The 17,969-nt window shown below is 43.1% G+C and overlaps 1 protein-coding gene across 1 annotated transcript in view; it reads left to right on the top strand.

The window, feature by feature from the left end:
• Positions 1-17,969, top strand: part of LOC149200278 (DEAD/DEAH box helicase) — a 418,917-nt gene that overhangs the window by 70,565 nt on the left and 330,383 nt on the right. Inside the window, exon 2 of the mRNA XM_089402651.1 lies at positions 10,070-10,295. Within this exon, the coding sequence (XP_089258777.1) occupies positions 10,070-10,295 (226 nt within the window). The remainder of the gene's footprint in view (positions 1-10,069; positions 10,296-17,969) is intronic.

The raw sequence follows: 17,969 nt of genomic DNA, 5'->3' as shown, positions 1-17,969 counted from the left end.
CTTCCTGGCTCGAACTGATGACGCAGGCACTGCATCACCCCTTCCTTGCTGCTTTTCCGCTAGGAACAACTTCTGTCACTCGGGACAACTGTTTTTGCTGTTGCTGCTCTGCTCGGCTGATGCCCTCAGTGATCTTGTGATCTGCAACCACGCTCTAATACCATGTCAGAATTTTTAAGTCTAATTGTTAAAGATCCTTTCCGTAATTTCTGGTTTATTTCTTCCTACTTGTTCTGTTCATTAACAAGTTATTTACCATGTAAATACTGAAAATAAATACAAGTACAGTCGCAACACATACAGATCATCAACTGAAGGAAAAAACAAGCACACAAGTGACACCGTTATTTTTGGACTAATGTCCCCGGAAAAACCCAATGCGGGAAAACCGGTGCAACTATCTGAGGGTTTTATTATTAAGCAGTTTCAGAATACAATCTGGGTGCCAGAAATGGCTCACCCAACAAAGAATGCCCTCGACAGTAGTACCTCTCAGTCAGAGACACATATCAACCCCAATCTACCCCACGAAATCTCCCAGAGTTAACCTCTAGGGTCTGCGTCAGCCTCTCTGGCTCAGCGTTTGTCCTTCGTCAGCCTTTTTGGCCCAGCGTCAACCTCTCTGGGCTTTGTGTCAGACTCTAGAGCCTCTACGTCTCCCACGCTAGCCCTCCTCAGGCTCTGCGCAACTCCTGGCTGCCTCTGCGTGGCCTCTGGTTGCTTCTGCGTGGCCTCTAGCTAGCTTTGCATCAACCCTCTCCCGGCTTCTGCGCTGATGCTCCCAGTACTATCTCTGCCTCTTTGCTACTGCATTCACTGCCCCTCAGCTGCAACTTTGATCACTCCTTCGATTTCCTCAGCAAGCCCTACCCCAGAAAATCGAATTCTTAATCAACTCGGTGTGTTCTCCAAGTGACCCTCAAGCCTCCTCTTATACTTTTCTTGTTGACAATTCAACGACCGAGATTAAGTCCCTAATCAATGACTAAGATTAGATCTGGCTTGATCCATGACTTTTGGACCATTCTAACTTAGTTTTATATTAATCACATAAATAATTTTTTTCCCTAAGTTTAGACTTAGGGACTTCATTAAAAATATTAATTATTTTAATATCTCCCAAACTGGTTAGATTCTGCCCAAACCATTTTTGGGTATTGGAGATCTTATGTGTTTTAGCCTCTCCACCAATTTTTGTGGCTAGAGCACATTAGATGCTGCCCCAAATTAACACCACACAGAGTCTAGCAGGGAATGTGCAGAGGCCAGAAGGGCCTGCATCATCCACGCAGAGGCTGCAGGAGTACGTAGAGAGCCAGAGGCACTGCGCAGAGCCTCAGAGGGCTGACGCAGAGGGTTTCAGGTTGACGCAAAGGCCAGGAGGTCTAACGGAGAGCCTCAGATTGTGTTAGAGAGGGTTTCGTGGGGCAAACTTTCAGAATATCTGCTTCCGAATAGAGAGGTATTACTGCCAGATTATTTTCTCTGTCGGGTTAGCCAGTTTGGCCCCCAGTTGTACTCAGAGAGACTGCATAATAATATAACCCTCAGAATTGCTGCACCGGTTTTCCCAAGTTGGGTTTTTCTGGGGACGATTGTCTAAAAATAACGGAGTCACTTGTGTGTTTGTCTATTTCCTTCAGCTGTTGATCTGTAAATGGTTGAGACTATATTTTGTTTATTTTAGTGTTTATATGGTTAAATAACTTGTTAGTAATTAAACAGGTAGGCGAAATAAACCAGAGAATAAGATAAAATTTCTAACGGGTAATACTTAGAAATTTCAACATGGTATTAGAGGGTTGCAGATCACAGGAGAGCTGAAGGTGCCAGCTGAATCAGAGAATTTGCAGTAGAAACAACTGTCCTGATTGACAAAAGCTATTCCTAGGTAGAACGCAACAGAGAAGGGTTGACGCAGAGGTTGAGGAAGGTAGAAGAGGCTCACGAAGAGCCACATAGAGACCAGGAGGGTTGACGTAGTTGGCCGAGGGAGCAATTCAGCCAGTGCCGGGATTGCACAGAGCCTAGAGGCTCAGTCCTTCAGTTGCTGCGGCGCAAGAAGTTGTAGGCAGATTGTGGGGAGTGAAGCTAGTGGGGTGTTGTTGTGGCCGAGACAGAACAATGCCTAACGGGGCAAAACAAAGGTAGAGGGAGTCGCTACCTAGGCGGATTTCTAGCCAAGAAATCCAGATCAGTGTTGCAGGTGCATAGGAGATCATAGAGGTGCGATTCGATGGTTCCAGGGGGATTTCCAGGATGGACATTGAGACTTAGAGGGAGTCGAAGAGAGAACTTCCAGGAGGGAAGTAGAGACTTAGAGGAGTCGAAAGGAAGAGCAGAGAGATGGCCATGAATGGACTGAGGGATCATAATAGGCTAGACGGGGCATCCAACTTTGTCATTTGGAAGGCCAAGATCATGTCCGTTCTAGATAGACATCGTGTCAAGGCCTTCGCCTTGAGAACCGTGGCTATCTCAGTCGACCCAGCTGACAATGAAACTATCCCAGTCGACCCAGCTGACAATGAAAGGTATGAAGATGCAATGGCCAAGACGAAATTCATAATCCTTGGTGGAGTCAAGGATCATGTGGTCCAACATATTGCCGAAATGGAGACGAAAAAGGAAATGTGGGATACCTTGAAGACATTGTATCAAGGCACTTCCGTGCAGAGGAAGATGCTCCTAGAGAATCAGCTGCGGTCGTACCAAATGCAGAAGGGTGAGCAGGGAGATCACTTCCTCAGTAGGTTGCAGGAGATTTGGGAACAACTGACTTCCTTAAGGGCCACGCCGGATCAGGTGTTGATAGTGAGGACTGCCCTAAACGCAGTCTCTAAGGAGTGGGAGACATTCATCCTGAGTATTCCGGGCAGAGCGAATCTTCCAGATTAGGAAGAATTGTGGGCAACTCTTCACCAAGAAGAGATTAGACGGCTGACCAAGACGGGAAGTAGCAGCAAAGGAGCTCGGGTCAAGAAAGAGGAGGAAGAGGATGCAGCTCTAGCATCTGCGGGGAAGCAGGAGAAGAGGAAGAAAAAGGACCTCTCCAAGTTAAAGTGCTTCAATTGTGGGGAACTAGGGCATTATGCGAACTAGTGTCCGAGGAAGAAGAATAAGGGAGAGGCATTTGACTCCAAGGCAGCGCCTGCGAAGGCAAAAAATGAGGTAGAGGAGGATGATGATTGTGCCATGAGTGCTCATGTACCTCTAGAGAAGAGGTGGGGAGACATCGAGCTGTAGTCAGGAGGACTACAGGCAATGAGGGGCAGGATCCTTGAGGTACCCAAACTCTTAGACTATCCTTGGCTACGGGAGCCCCAAAGTGACAGTGGCAAGATGGTGGATGTCAGTAGAAGCGGATGCAGATGAAGCGACAGAGAGCGCTAGAGTGCAATAGTCCCAGGCAACGTAGAGAGGTTGCAGCAGTGCGAGAGGCATAAAGGAGGTTGCAGCAGTGCGAGAGGCACAAAGGAGGTTGCAGTAGTGCAGAATGGCACAAAGAGGTTTGCAGCGGTGCGAGAGGCACAAAGTTGTTGCAACAGCGCAAAGGCAACAGAGGGAGCACAGGATATCGACAGAGAGAGCTTTATCATCAAGAGTGTTTCTAGCTTGACAAGGATGTTAGTAGTTGGGTGGATTAGTTACTTACTTCTCAGTAACTGAGTTGCAATGCAGTAGCAGTAGCAGTAGCACGATGCAACATGATGAGAGAGAACTGTAGTGTAGATGCAGACTGCAATGTTGGGAGAAAGGACCAACAACATCACGGATGCAGAGGGAGTTGCCCTACGGATGTAGCAGTGGCAGTGGCAGAGCCATGGGTAGCAATATAGGATGCAACAGTCCAGAGGATGTTGGGCGGGGAGGCCTAGCATTAGCACAGGTACCGGTGTCATATAATCAGGGTGATGCTTAGGGTGGAGCATTACTAGAGCACTTTCCTCGCTAAGAGGGAGTGTTGATTTGGGGTAGCATCGGATGTGCTCTAGCCATGAAAATTGGTGGAGAGGCTAAAGCACATGAGATCTCCAAGACCCAGAAATGGTTTGGGCAGATTCTACCTGGTTACGGATATATTAAAATAATTAATATTTTTAATGATGTTCCTAAGTCTAAACTTAGGAAAAATAAAATATTAAGGGGTATTAATATAAAACTGGGTTAGAAGGTTCTAAAGGACATGGATCAAGCCAAATCTAATCATAGTCGTTGATTAGAGATGTAATCTCGGCCGTTGAAGACTCAACATAAAAAGTATAAGAGGAGGCTTGAGGGTCAGTTGGAGAATACACCAGAGTGAGCAGTCATTCGATTCTCTAGAGCGGGGTTTGCTAAGACAAATCGAATTAGTGATAGGAGTTGCAATGAGGGGCAGTGAGTATGAGGCAGAGAGGCAGAGATAGTGCAGGAAGACCAGCGCAGAGGTAGAGAGGCAGACACAGAGCCAGAGGGAGCCACGCAGAGGCTAGCAGGGACTGTGTAGAGGCCAAAAGGGCCTGCGTCATCCATGCAGACGCTGCAAGAGTGACGTTGAGAGCTAGAGGGGCTGCGCAGAGGCTCAGAGGGCTGATACAGAGGGTTTCAGGCTGACGCAGAGTCTCAGATTGTGCTGGAGAGGGTTTTGTGGGGCAGATTTTCAGAATATCTGCTTCCGAATAGAGAGGTATTACTGCCAGATTATTTTCTTTGTCGGGTGAACCAGTTTGGCACCTAGTTGTACTCAGAAAGATTGCATAATAATATAACCCTCAGAATTGCTGCATCGGTTTTCCCAAGTTGGGTTTTTCCGGGGACGATTGTCCAAAAATAATGGTGTCACTTGTGTGTTTGTCTATTTCTTTCAGTTGTTGATCTGTAGATGGTTGAGACTGTATTGTGTTTATTTCAATGTTTATATGGTTAAATAACTTGTTAGTAATTAAACAAGTAGGCGAAATAAACCAGAGAATGCATATAAAATTTATAATGGGTAATACTTAGAAATTTCAACAAAAGTCAATTTGTGTGAGTTTCTAGACTATTCTCACCTTGACTTAATTAATTCTAATTAATTAACTAGTTTTTCTAAGTTTAGACTTATGAAACATTAAAAAATAGGTTTATAATCTAATTAAGATATCTCTTGGTGGAATTTCCAAAAACAATTTATGGGTTATGGAGATCTCATGTTTTCTAGCCTCTCCACCAAATTTCGTGGCTAGAACACATTCGATGCTACAAAAACTAACACTTCCTCTTAGTGAGGACTATTTTCTAGTGCTGCACACCCTATCACAACACCTTGTCTCGGTACCATCTCTTGTCATGCAGCTGATGTCTGGCCATACTGGCCACCAACCATTGCGCAACTCTAATGATGCATCCGTGCTGCTGCTGACACTGCCATACTGCTACCAACACCGCATCTGCACTGCAACTCCCTCTCAGCTGTCGTTGATGCAACTGCAACTACTACAACTCAAAAGCATCCTAATTATTGAATCAACTGTGTTCAGTATGATGCATCTGTTTCCCGAGTCTTGACTGCTACTAGCCTCTACACTGTCACTGAAGAATCTCCGCTGGTGCCAACTCTGCGCTGAGCCACCTGCTCTGCTGTCAACACGGCTCTGAACTCCTCAACGTTTGACTGCTACTAGTCTGCAACTGTCACTCTAGTACTGACTGCATCAAATACCACTGACCCATCTTGCTATTGAATACTGTGGGCCCCCGTAGCCAAGTAATGATCCATGAGGTGGACTCCTTAAGGACCCTGCCCAACTCTGTAACTCTTTGGGGTTACAACACCAAATCACCCCACCTCACTCCTGGAGGTATGGATGCAAACATAGCAAAATCTGATCTACTCATACTGCTGCTGCTACTGCTTTGTCAATGCTTCCGCACTGCTGCTCCAACTCTTGCAATAATGAGTCTAATCTCCCCAGATCCTTAAGTGCTAGCTTCCATAGGGCTGCTCCCTCTGAAAGTACACTCCCTCCGAGTCTCAATTTCCCTATGGTAAATCTCTCTGCTCCCTCTGGGCAACTCACACTGTCCTCCTGCATTGGAAACTGCACTGTGAAGCTCTGCACTGGGGGTCTTCTAGATGGAGCTGCACCTGCATACTGCAACTGGGCAATTCACACTGCCCATGTCACTGCATCTAGCTCTGCAACTGTCTCCCGGCTAATGATTGCAACTAGATTTGCAACTGTCTAAGGACAGATTGCTTCTATCGACACTGAACCGACTATTATGATATTGTGGGCTCTTGTAGCAAAGGTAATGGTCTTGTTGCAACAAATTGGAACTGATTTGACTGATCTCCTTGTTGCAACTGCGTTGGACCCTGCCCAATATGGCACACTAGAGTCTTATACTCCTCCTGGATGTAGTGCCCAACTATCTCCTTTCAAGCCTAGTCCTTGGTTGGGACCCTTCGCTTTGCAACTTGCACTAGACAACTCACAATTCCTCTGGCACCTAGTTCCGGAAATTGGAAGTTGATCTGTCGTCCAGATCTACATTTTGACTAACTCGCACTTCCTACTCTGGCAATCTCATACAATCATCTTTGCAAAGATGCAATGTCCGCGGAACTCAAAATCTGGAAAATAAACAGGAATTTCCTCCTGTTTTCCTACTCCACTGCTTATTCTGAAACTCACACTCCTTTCTGGAATGCGCAAAACTGCTCTGTCTACCTCGCTTTGCCTTCAACTGCTTTCTGCAACTACTCGCTCAGCCTTTCCGAATATTCTTCTTCGCAAATTGGCACATGAACTGTAATCCCAACAACTTGAACTGGCTAGTCTGGCAAACTCGTACGACCTTCTGCAACTAGAAAATTATGGATCTCCTCTAGAAAATTGGAACTAGAAACCCTCTAGGAAAATCTGGAAATTCCTCCCTTTTTGTGTGTTGTTTTCTCTTCCACCTGGCACTGATTCTGCTCTAGCAACTGTTGCAAAACCCTTCGCGTCCAACCAAGGAATCTGCTCAGCGAAAATCTGAGCTGTTGCTGCTCCCTCTGACTACTGGAATCACTATCCCGGGCAACTTTGATTTTTTTTGCAAGCCTGCAATTGAAAATCGAACTCCTGCCCATCAATTCGATCTTCCTATCTAGGTACTGTGCAACCTCTGAGAATTTCGGCTTGCTGCTCCCTTTGAATAGCAAAATTCCCTACTTTGTTTCTGAGCTTCTCGACTGATCAGTCATGCTCCGAAACCATGTGAAAATTTCATCTATCACAACAACTAGAAATTATTTTCCTAATTGTAAATCTATTTAACAATTTATTTCTAGTTTGCTACGACAAATACCAAATAATTCACACTAGGGTTTGTGCTATGCAAGAAAAGCCTAGATGAGAATACAATGCACTAGGAGTTGATGGTTTGCCTTGTAGAGTCCATGGCTCTTATTGTGAAACAAAAAGAGGTAGTGCTAGGGTTCCAACCCTAGAGAAGACATTAAGAAGAGGGCTAAACCTTGAATAAGATTGTAACCTTGTTCTTCTATGATACATGAACTATGGAGGCTAGAGGAAGATCATGGACAACCTAGTTTGATGAGTATTGAGCTTGGTTTAATACATTGCTTGGAACTCTTGATGGTTACATGGATGTCTTGGTGTTTATGTTGATGCAATAGTTGGAGACCTAGGGTATGAGGACTCAAATCATAGGATGAACACTTAAACTTGAAGCTAGTGCTAGAGTTGTCTTGTAAGCGACATACTTATGTGATGCAAGTGGGCTAGGGTCTGTAAACTCTAAGGAAGATAAGAGTGCTAATGTGGAAGCGATTTTCTGTGAGACAAGCTTGATGAAGAATCAAGGATGGAATTTTTGGTGTTGATGCTAGCTTGTTGTGGATCATTTGGGTGACTAGATAGCTTGGTGGCAAGCCTTTCTAGGTCTCCTTATTGTTAGCTAGAGTTTGCTATTGATGTTGGATTCCCTAGCTAGGGTTTTGAGGCATTGGAGAGTCCTAGCTTGTGATAAGCTTGAAGAAGTATTTTATATGAACTTGTGATAAGTTGTTGGTATGTATTTGTAACTTTATTCTTCTATAGATATTTCTTCTATGAAATACACATCTCTAGGAAACCCATTGAACACTTTGCCTTATTCTGAGGATGATACCTAGGGTAAACTTGATTTTGTAGAAACTCGAAACTTTTTCAACACAACGCTCAAGGCCATTACAAAAATATACTCATTAAGAGCTCAACATGTCACTTCCAAGAATTGAACCTTGGTAGGGAGGATAACACTACTCCTCACATCCAGCTAGGGTAGACCTAATTAAAAAACATTCTTTTATATATATAAGTTTGATTTATTGTCCAAACTTTGTGTACTTGCAGATCTGATTTTCAGCTCATATTCTCGTGATGAATGTTAAGATAAAGATAAGGTATTTTTATGAATGTCCAACAAGTGACCTTAAATAGGTCAAAGGGACTGCTAGGTATGTCGGAAATAATAAATGCTGTTTGGTATGCATATTTATTGTGAGCATCCAGCTAATTTTGTTAAGTAATTTTACAAGTATATAGAAGCTAAAGGGACAGATCTACTGCTGTTAAATGTGCTCTAATGAATTATTTTCAGATCTATTATGAGCTCGAGAAGCATGCCCTAAGGGTTGAAACATTGTTGTATTGAAGTACACTTGTTTGGTATTTGTTTTCTTTGGATCCATGGGGACTTGGATTGGACAAAAGTGATTTTTCTAAGTTGCAAAGCCTGGGAAAACCCTGAAGGGAAACCCTATAATCTTTAGGGTACAAGGCCAATTAACAACAATGCTTGAAGCCATTACAAAAATATACTCATTATGAGCTCAACATGTCATTTTTGGGAATTGAACCTATGTGGAGAGCGTATTAGTCATTCCTCTCAAACACTCGAGATAAACCCAATTGACAAGACAGAAGTGAAATATGTATTGCTGCAATTAATATTTCAGGTTCAGATCTAAGGCTGAAAGTTATTTGCATTAAAAGTCAGATTTCTGAAATTTCAACAGGAATCCCAAGGGATGTTTGTCCACATTTGTGGATGGCATCCCCAACAAGCTTGTTGGCATAGACTGGTTCAGCTCACCCTGGAAGACTCGATCTGAGTACTTGCTAGCATAGAACTGGCAAAATGCCCTGCAACATTGGTGGCAAGTGGTTGTGCTAACCCCTTAGGCTACATGTTAGTCACCTCTAACTAAAAGAAAGCTATTTCTAGTTTCCCAAGATGTTCACTGTAGGAGTTTTTGACTTGGTATTGGGAACTTTTTATGATGTAAATAGTCATTCTTCAAATAGTATTTTTTCACAATAATGGTTAGGTTTTTGTCCTAAAAAATGGTTGCAGCTGAACCATAGAGTGTTTACAAATTGGAAGGTATGCATCTTACCCCTAGGTCTTTTGTTACGAATGTTCCATTCAATATATAATTAAATTATTTTTGTCCAGAAGCACCTGTTGTAGAACCCCAGGTGTATTGCTGAATATACACAATGACAATACTTCTAAAAACATGAAATAAGATTAACTTAGCCCCGAATGGGTGTCAACATCCAGAGCCTGTGCTGCTGAGTCCTTCACGTTCCACTTCTTTGTTAGAATAGTGAGGCCTTGCAGTGTAGTGACTCTGTGATAGCTTCTGCCTCGTCATTCATGGCAGTACCAAGTCCCCAAGCATATTCAAGCTCTCTTCCTTTAGGTTCATAGATGACCCCACCCCCACACTGACTACATTAAATAGTATTTTAAGCACAATGGCAGAGGCATTTAGGCTAGAGGCAGATGCACCTCATGAGAACACATTCACACGGTCAATCAGTGGGTGTGGTCTCAAGGCTACTGGACCGGTTTAGCCATACCATTCCTGCAAATCATATAATTATTTTATTTTGCAGATTCATCTTATTCTCTATTAGCCAAGGTGGATATATTATTATATTTAACAAGCAGAAACTTGGCATTTTATCATCTTTGAGCTAGTTGTTTACACTCTTTTTCCCTTTTTGCTGTAGATCTATGTCAAACTGACTGTTAATATTGTTTGTAGACCTAATGAAACAAGGAAACCCCGATCATTGAGCAAGTTAAGTGACACCAGTGTATGGGAGAAGAGAAAGAAAAAAGGAAAAATTGCCATTCAGAAGATGGTTGTTGATATGACAGAGCTATACCTACAGCGGCTTAAGCAGAAAAGGCCACCATATCCAAAGGATCCTGCAATTGCTGAATTTGCAGCTAAATTTCCATATACGCCCACTCCAGATCAACAGCAGGTGTAGTTTCTCTCCAGGTAGCCCTTTATTCACCTTGCGTCTCTTTCTTTATTACTTATCAAATGAGAATCGCTAAAAATATATTGTTTTCAAAAGTATGCAATTACCTATGTTTTGAAAATATGAAGAATAATCCGAAAATCAATAATATCTTGTCAAATAGAAAATTGTTTTCGTATTGTCTCTAGTTTTCATTGGTTGATGGCTGCTGACTGCACTAAGATGTGTCTTAGCACTGTGGTTGGCCTTTAGTAGGGTAATGCACATTGTACTTCAATCACCTGTTCATGTTTGCAGAGTAAAGCAAAATAAAATACACATTTTAGGTATTGTTAGTGGAATTGTTTTCAAAGTTGGTTTGGACCTTTGAAATCCTTTATTTTCAAGTTTTGTGAATAACCTTAAGAGGCCTGTAGTATTTACTTATTTGTAATGTCTTGCAGAGCAAAGAAAATTATGACACATGACATTACATAAAAATCAATTATTGAAACTGTGTCCATAGGGATAATTCAAAATCCTTTGTAAGGGCACAGTCTGACAAATCAACATGACCCAGCCAAAGTCCTTCATGGCTTTCAGGGGAGGATCTGCCCTTGGACCATTCACCCCTGGCCGAATCAGCATGGCCCAGCCAAATTCCCTCATGGCTTCTCAGCTAAGTTGCATGAAGTACCGAAACGTTTCTTTGTATATACATATATAAATATATTTATAAATAAGTGAATAACTCATTATCTTGCAAGAAAAAAGGGAATAAGGCCCATAGATGACAATTTAGAAGGAAAACCAAGTCTATGTCAACTCTCATAGATGATTCCATGATGCTTGAGTTTCGGTCGAGTTTCGGGTACGGGTACAGCCTGAAACACTAGGTTCCTAGAAGTTTTGTGCAACATAGCTTCTTAGGTGAATTACATCAATCTCTGTTAATTTTAGGTATGTTCTATGTTGATAGCGAATTTACTTCAATTTTCCATATTAGCTCAATATCAATTCCATATAAGCAATCACGTTTAGCATGATAGTAAAATGCAGATAGAACATAAACATAAATTGCAAAAGGCAAGCCAAGACAAGAGGACACAAGATGTGGCGCCAGCTAGGGACAAACCCCAATGTGGGGAAACCCTTAATCAATTCTTCTTATATGTTCTTCAATAGTTCAGCAGAAAGAGAGAGAGAGAGCATATACATCAGAAGTCAACATTTTGACTTGTCATAATAAGAGCATAGATCATCTCTAAGAAGATGATACATGAGGTAGTTGGACTCAGTTGAAAACATGCTGCTTCAACTGATTCTCCAAGGTGACTCCATTACCATCTCGTGCTTATCACTGTGCTGCACCATCATACCATGTCCAACATCACTAAGCTACACCATGTTGCACCATCACTATGTTCAACATCACTGAGCTACACCATGCTGCACCATCACTATGTCCAACATCACTGAGCTACACCATGTTGCACCATCACTGAGCTACAACATGTTGCACCATCACTATATCCAGCATCACTGAGCTACACCATGTTGCACCATCACTATGTCCAGCATCACTGAGCTACACCATGTTGCACCATCACTATATCCAACATCACTGAGCTACACCATGCTTCACCATACATCCTGTACCCATCGCTGCTACTGTGTGCACTATGCATCCTGCTGTCATATACTATGCTGTCTATAATGTTACAACATTCATCATAAGACCAAGGTGGCTAGCTATAGTGCTATGGCCTGCGGCCTAGCACATAGCAATGCCAATGTCTTCTCCTCTATGACAACATTAGAGTGACAGCAATAGGTTTCCGTTAAGACAGTGATTGGATCTATCATTCATGACTGTGTTTCAATCAAAACAACAGTTAGAGCATCCTTATTTAGAACAACGTTAAGGATAGTTGAAGGTGTGGCTTCTTTATCTCAACGTTTAAGTGTGAGAGCATTCCTTCCATGACAGCGAGGGTATACCTTTCATGACTGCGTGTAGGATGAGGGTTTTTCCTTCCATGACAACGAGGGCATTCCATGTGTAGAACACTCTTCTAAGACAATGTTTAGGTGGCATCTCCATTAGGCAACATAGCAACTAAGTTTAGGGCATCTCCTCTCCCTTAGTCCTGCGGCTAGGGTTCCTGCCTTCATTTCCATGGCTGCGTATTTAGGGCATCTCCATAACTGTGGTTAGGGTCACCCTTGGGACAACGTATTAGACAAGGGCTGTCTTCCTTGACAACGTAGAGGATTAGGGCATATCTTCTTCACAACATGACTGCGTCCTAGATCTAGGTCATGCGTAGGGCTATCATGAGCTAGGGCATCATCTTCTAGGACTGCGTTTCTACTTAGGGATTCTTCTCTCCACTAAAACCCAAAACGAGTGGAGAAGAAGAGATCTCAAGTGAGTTGTGTCTTTGCAAGGCACTTGTATTTATACTAAAACATGGAGCACAAGTGGGGGCAGTTTGGTTGCTGGCCGACCTTGACGAATTGTCCCATAACACAAATAAATTCATATCTCCATGAATACTTATCGAAATCGGATGATCTTTAGATCAATCTTACACCTCTCGATAGAGGAATCCAAGAAAAATATCAACTGCCATAAATAAGATGAGCCACATGGAGTTTGGCCCTGGTTGCCAATTTTAACACTCCCTCTCAACTAGGGAGAACTCCATCCGCTTATCCATCTTCTAGACTGTACTATCTCTGCCATCAGTGCCCTGCCCTGCTTTGCTCTACTCTGCTCTGCTCTGCTGAAACATGAAGAAGAAGAATTGATCGAGAATGTCTCATACCATTCTCTGCTAACCGGAAGTCAGTCCTATATGAAGAGAGTGTGTCATACCACTCTTATTAATCCCAGATCAATTCCAAAAGAGAGTGAGTTATATCACTCTTACTGACCCGAAGTCAGTGTCATTGATCCCAGATCAATATCACAAGAGAGTGTCTCAAACCACTCATACTGACCCGAAGTCAGTTTCATTGATCCCAGATCAATATCAAAAGAGAGTGTCTCAAACCACTCATACTAACCCGAAGTCAGTTTCATTGATCCCAGATCAATATTATCCTAGCATAGGGAGTACGGTAGTAACACAATGCGTCCATCGGTGCTACTATGGTCCCTATCCTCATTTCCCTACTCATTGACCATATGAGAGGTACTTCTCATGAGTCCCAGACTGCATGGGTAGGATGTCTCAACAGGAGAAGGATGAACCACTCATCCTACCTACATGTCACAAGGGGTATCCCAGGGGAAGGCTGAACCACTCTCCTTGTACACAACAAATCACTAGGGGAAGGCTGAACCACTCACCCTATGATTGTGCCTCGGCAGGAGAAGGATGAACCACTCATCCTACCTACACAACAAACCACTAGGGGAAGGCTGGACCTCTTACCCTATGGTTGCTCATCGCTCCATGATGTACCCCCAAGCCCCTGGAGCTCCCAGAGCTCAATATCCATATCATATAGGACCCTTAGGAGGGAGTCTCTCTACGAATCCAGGTCGTTCTCGGAAAGTCACAAATTTGACCTTTCCAGGGGCTTCGTCATAATGTCGGCGACCTACACATCAGTTCCAATGCGATGGAGCCTTCTTGCTCATCGATGTACCATATCCCAGATAAAGTGGTACCTGATGTCTATATGCTTGGAGCGATCATAGAATACGAGATTCCTCAATAATCGAATCCCCCTCTGGTTGACACAGAAGATCACGGAGGTATCCATCATGTGTACAAACAACTCACTGAAGAGCTTCCTCAACTAGGCAGCTTCACATGAGGTCATACTTGTAGCTATGTATTCGGCCTCAGCGGTGCTTAAAGCAACCGTCTTCTGCTTCCTGCTCATCCAGGATATCGTAGCAGAACGCAAAGAGAACCAACACTCAGAAGTGCTCTTGCAATCCTCCACACTGCCTGCCCAGTCAACATTCGAATAATCATGCAACTTCACATTTCCGACAATGTATCTCAATCCATTGTGCCCTGAAGATATTTCAGAAGATTCTTGGCACCAATTTAGTGAGGCTCAACCATATATGAGCTCAACATGCTAATTGCAAAACATATACCCGGATGGGAGTTCACCAAGAACATCAATGCTAGAATGAGTTTGTGAAACTCAGCATTTCCTAAATCAGGTTTGACATCCCTACCACATAACTTATGAAAGTTAAGCTCCCTCAAGGTAGTCATGGGCTTGCAGTTCACCATTCCAAATTTGGAATCCAACTCCCTCTTACTTTTGCAAATGAGACGGTCTGCACCTGTCAAAAAGAGGTTGTCCTCATAAGGTGCCAGTATGAGAGGTCCACCATCCACAACCTTCAAGCAATGGTTTGGATCGGCTTCACTCTCAGCTTCATCAGACAACTATCCATCCTCTCATATCAAGCCCGGGGTGTTTTGCTTCAAGCCATAGAGGGCTTTCTTCCAACTACATACATGAGATTCCTGATCATGAATCTCAAACCCGAATCTCAAACCCCTCGGGTTGTTCCAAACCCGTGGACTTGCTACATGAGGGGAATGGTCCCCTTGTAAGATTTTCCTTCGGTACATCTCGGACATGTACCTTCATGCTCTTCTTGAATCAAGCATCCCTGTCACGATCTTACTCACATCGGGTAGGGCCCCATAATAAGCATACCTTCAGTGCTATAGGAGAGATGTGTCAACTGACATGGTCCCCAATGGACTTCCTGCAACTTGATACAAGTTGCCAACCCTGAATAAAAGCATCTTTGAAAATTCCAAAACACGTACCTTTCCATCGATGAATGTCACCTTGAAACTTTTGACTTCCATTGCTGAAATGGACACCAGGTTCTTCTTGCGATCAGGTACATAAAGAGATTCTTGTAAATGAATTGAGTTATCTTCATTCAATTGAGGGGTAACATTCCCTACACCCTTTCTGGGATAGGTGGCATTGACTCCAAGTATAATCCCATGATTGTTTCCATCTCTACCAACTTAGGGAGAGCACCCTTCTATCTAATGAAGTGCCTTGAAGCACTATAATCAATAAGCCAGATTCTCAAAGAGGGCCAATATAAGATAATGCTTCTTTATCTTGTCAGAAACAACATTTGATTTTTCATACCTGGGGTTCGTTGCTTTCTTTGAAGAGTTGGCTATTTCCTTGATGACCTGCATTACCTGTCATTCCTCTGATTATTGAAGATGTCCCTGGAATGATTATTATCTTCATCAAGTGATGTGTCCCTACCATTCGAACACTCCTTCGCATAATGGCCAAACTTATTGCAAGCAAGGCATCTGCCTTTCCTTCCACCCTTAGATTCGGACTTCCCATTGAAGTGATCTTTAGGTAGGCCATCAGATGCTTCCGTTGCGCCACTCGGATAATATTCTCTGCTTCGACTTCACCCTTGGTGAATTTGAAGAGGGATGAGGAATCCATTGATCCTTTTGTCCTTTCCAACTGTCTTCAGTGATTGCTCTTTCACTCTTGCTTGGGCTTTGTGTTCGCCTCAGCGCTGATACCATGTTAATTTTAGGTATGTTCTATGCTGATAGCAAATTTACTTTAATTTTCCATATTAACTCAATATCAATTCCAGATTAGCAATCACATTTAGCATGATAGTAAAATGCAGATAGAACATAAACATAAATCATAGAAGACAAGCCAAGACAAGAGGACACAAGATGTGGCGCCAGCCAGGGACAAACCCCAATGTGGGGAAACCCTTGATCAATTCTTCTTATATGTTCTTCAATAGTTCAGCAGAAAGAGAGAGAGAGAGCATATACATCAGAAGTCAACATTTTGACTTGTCATAATAAGAGCAGAGATCATCTCTAAGAAGATGATACATGAGGTAGCTGGACTCAGTTGAAGACATGCTGCTTCAACTGATTCTCCATGGTGACTCCATCACCATGTTGTGCCTATCACTGTGCCGCACCATCCTACCATGTCCAACATCACTAAGCTACACCATGTTGCACCATCATTGTGTTCAACATCACTGAGCTACACCATGCTGCACCATCACTATGTCCAGCATCGTTGAGCTACACCATGCTGCAACATCACTATGTCCAACATCACTGAGCTACAACCTGCTGCACCATACATCCTGTACCCATTGGTGCTACTATGTGCACTATGCTGCACTCTGCATCCTGTACCCATCGCAGCTACTGTGTGCACTATGCATCTTGTACCCATCGCTGCTACTGTGTGCACTATGCATCCTGTACCCATCGCTGCTACTGTGTGCACTATGCATCCTGTACCCATCGCTGCTACTGTGTGCACTATGCATCCTGTTGTCATATACTATGCTGTCTATAATGTTACAACATTCATCATAAGACCAAGGTGGCTAGCTATAGTGCTATGGCCTGCGGCCTAGCACATAGCAATGCCAATGTCTTCTCCTTTATGACAACGTTAGAGTGACAGCAATAGGCTTCCGTTAAGACAACGATTGGATCTATCATTCATGACTGTGTTTCAATCAAAACAACAGTTAGAGCATCCTTATTTAGAACAACGTTAAGGATAGCTGAAGGTGTGGCTTCTTTATCTCAACATTTAAGTGTGAGAGCATTCCTTCCATGATAGTGAGGGTATACCTTTCATGACTATGTGTAGGATGAGGGTTTTTCCTTCCATGACAGTGAGGTTATTCCATGTGTAGAACACTCTTCTAAGACAACGTTTAGGTGGCATCTCCATTAGGCAGCATAACAACTAAGTTTAGGGCATCTCCTCTCCCTTAGTCCTGCGGCTAGGGTTCCTGCCTTCATTTCCATGGCTGCGTATTTAGGGCATATCCATAACTAAGGTTAGGGTCACCCTTGGGACATGGTATTAGACAAGGGCTGTCTTCCTTGACAACATAGAGGATTAGGACATATCTTCTTCACAACATGACTGCATCCTAGATCTAGGTCATGTGTAGGGCTATCATGAGCTAGGGCATCATCTTCTAGGACTGCGTTTCTAATTAGGGATTCTTCTCTCCACTAAAACCCAAAATGAGTGGAGAAGAAGAGATCTCAAGTGAGTTGTGTCTTTGCAAGGCACTTGTATTTATACTAAAACGTGGAGCACAAGTGGGGGTAGTTTGGTTGCTTGCTGACCTTGGCGAATTGTCCCATAACAAAATAAATTCATATCTCCAAGAATACTTATCGGAATCAGATGATCTTTAGATCAATCCTACACCTCTTGATGAGAGGAATCCAAGAAAATTATCAACTGCCATAAATAAGATGATTCACATGGAGTTTGGCCCTAGTTGCCAATTTTAACAATCTCCTCTGGTCAAATTAGGATGACCCAACCAAAGTCCTTCATGCCTTCTCAGGAGAAGATCTATCCAATCCTGTAGTTGCTTTGGGCCACTCACCACTAGTCAAATCAGCATGACCCAACCATTTGGCATGGCTACTTAGGTGAATGTATCGATATTCCATGGTCAAATTAGCATGACCTAGCCAAATCAACATGGCTTTTCAAGAGATGGTCTACCTAATCCTACAAAGACATCAACACTCCCTCTCAACAAGGGAGACATTCTGCATCACACCAAGCTTGTCTTTGAAGTGTACAAACTTCGCTCTAGACAAAGGCTTGGTTAGAATGTCAACAATTTGCTTGTCT

Source organism: Pinus tabuliformis, chromosome 2_1 (assembly GCF_031772625.1).
Source record: "Pinus tabuliformis cultivar Carrire ecotype Pingquan chromosome 2_1, CPIR1, whole genome shotgun sequence".
In the NCBI taxonomy this organism is placed as follows: domain Eukaryota; kingdom Viridiplantae; phylum Streptophyta; class Pinopsida; order Pinales; family Pinaceae; genus Pinus; species Pinus tabuliformis.
Note: the sequence above shows the minus strand (reverse complement) of the source record. Positions and strands in the feature narration are given on the sequence as shown.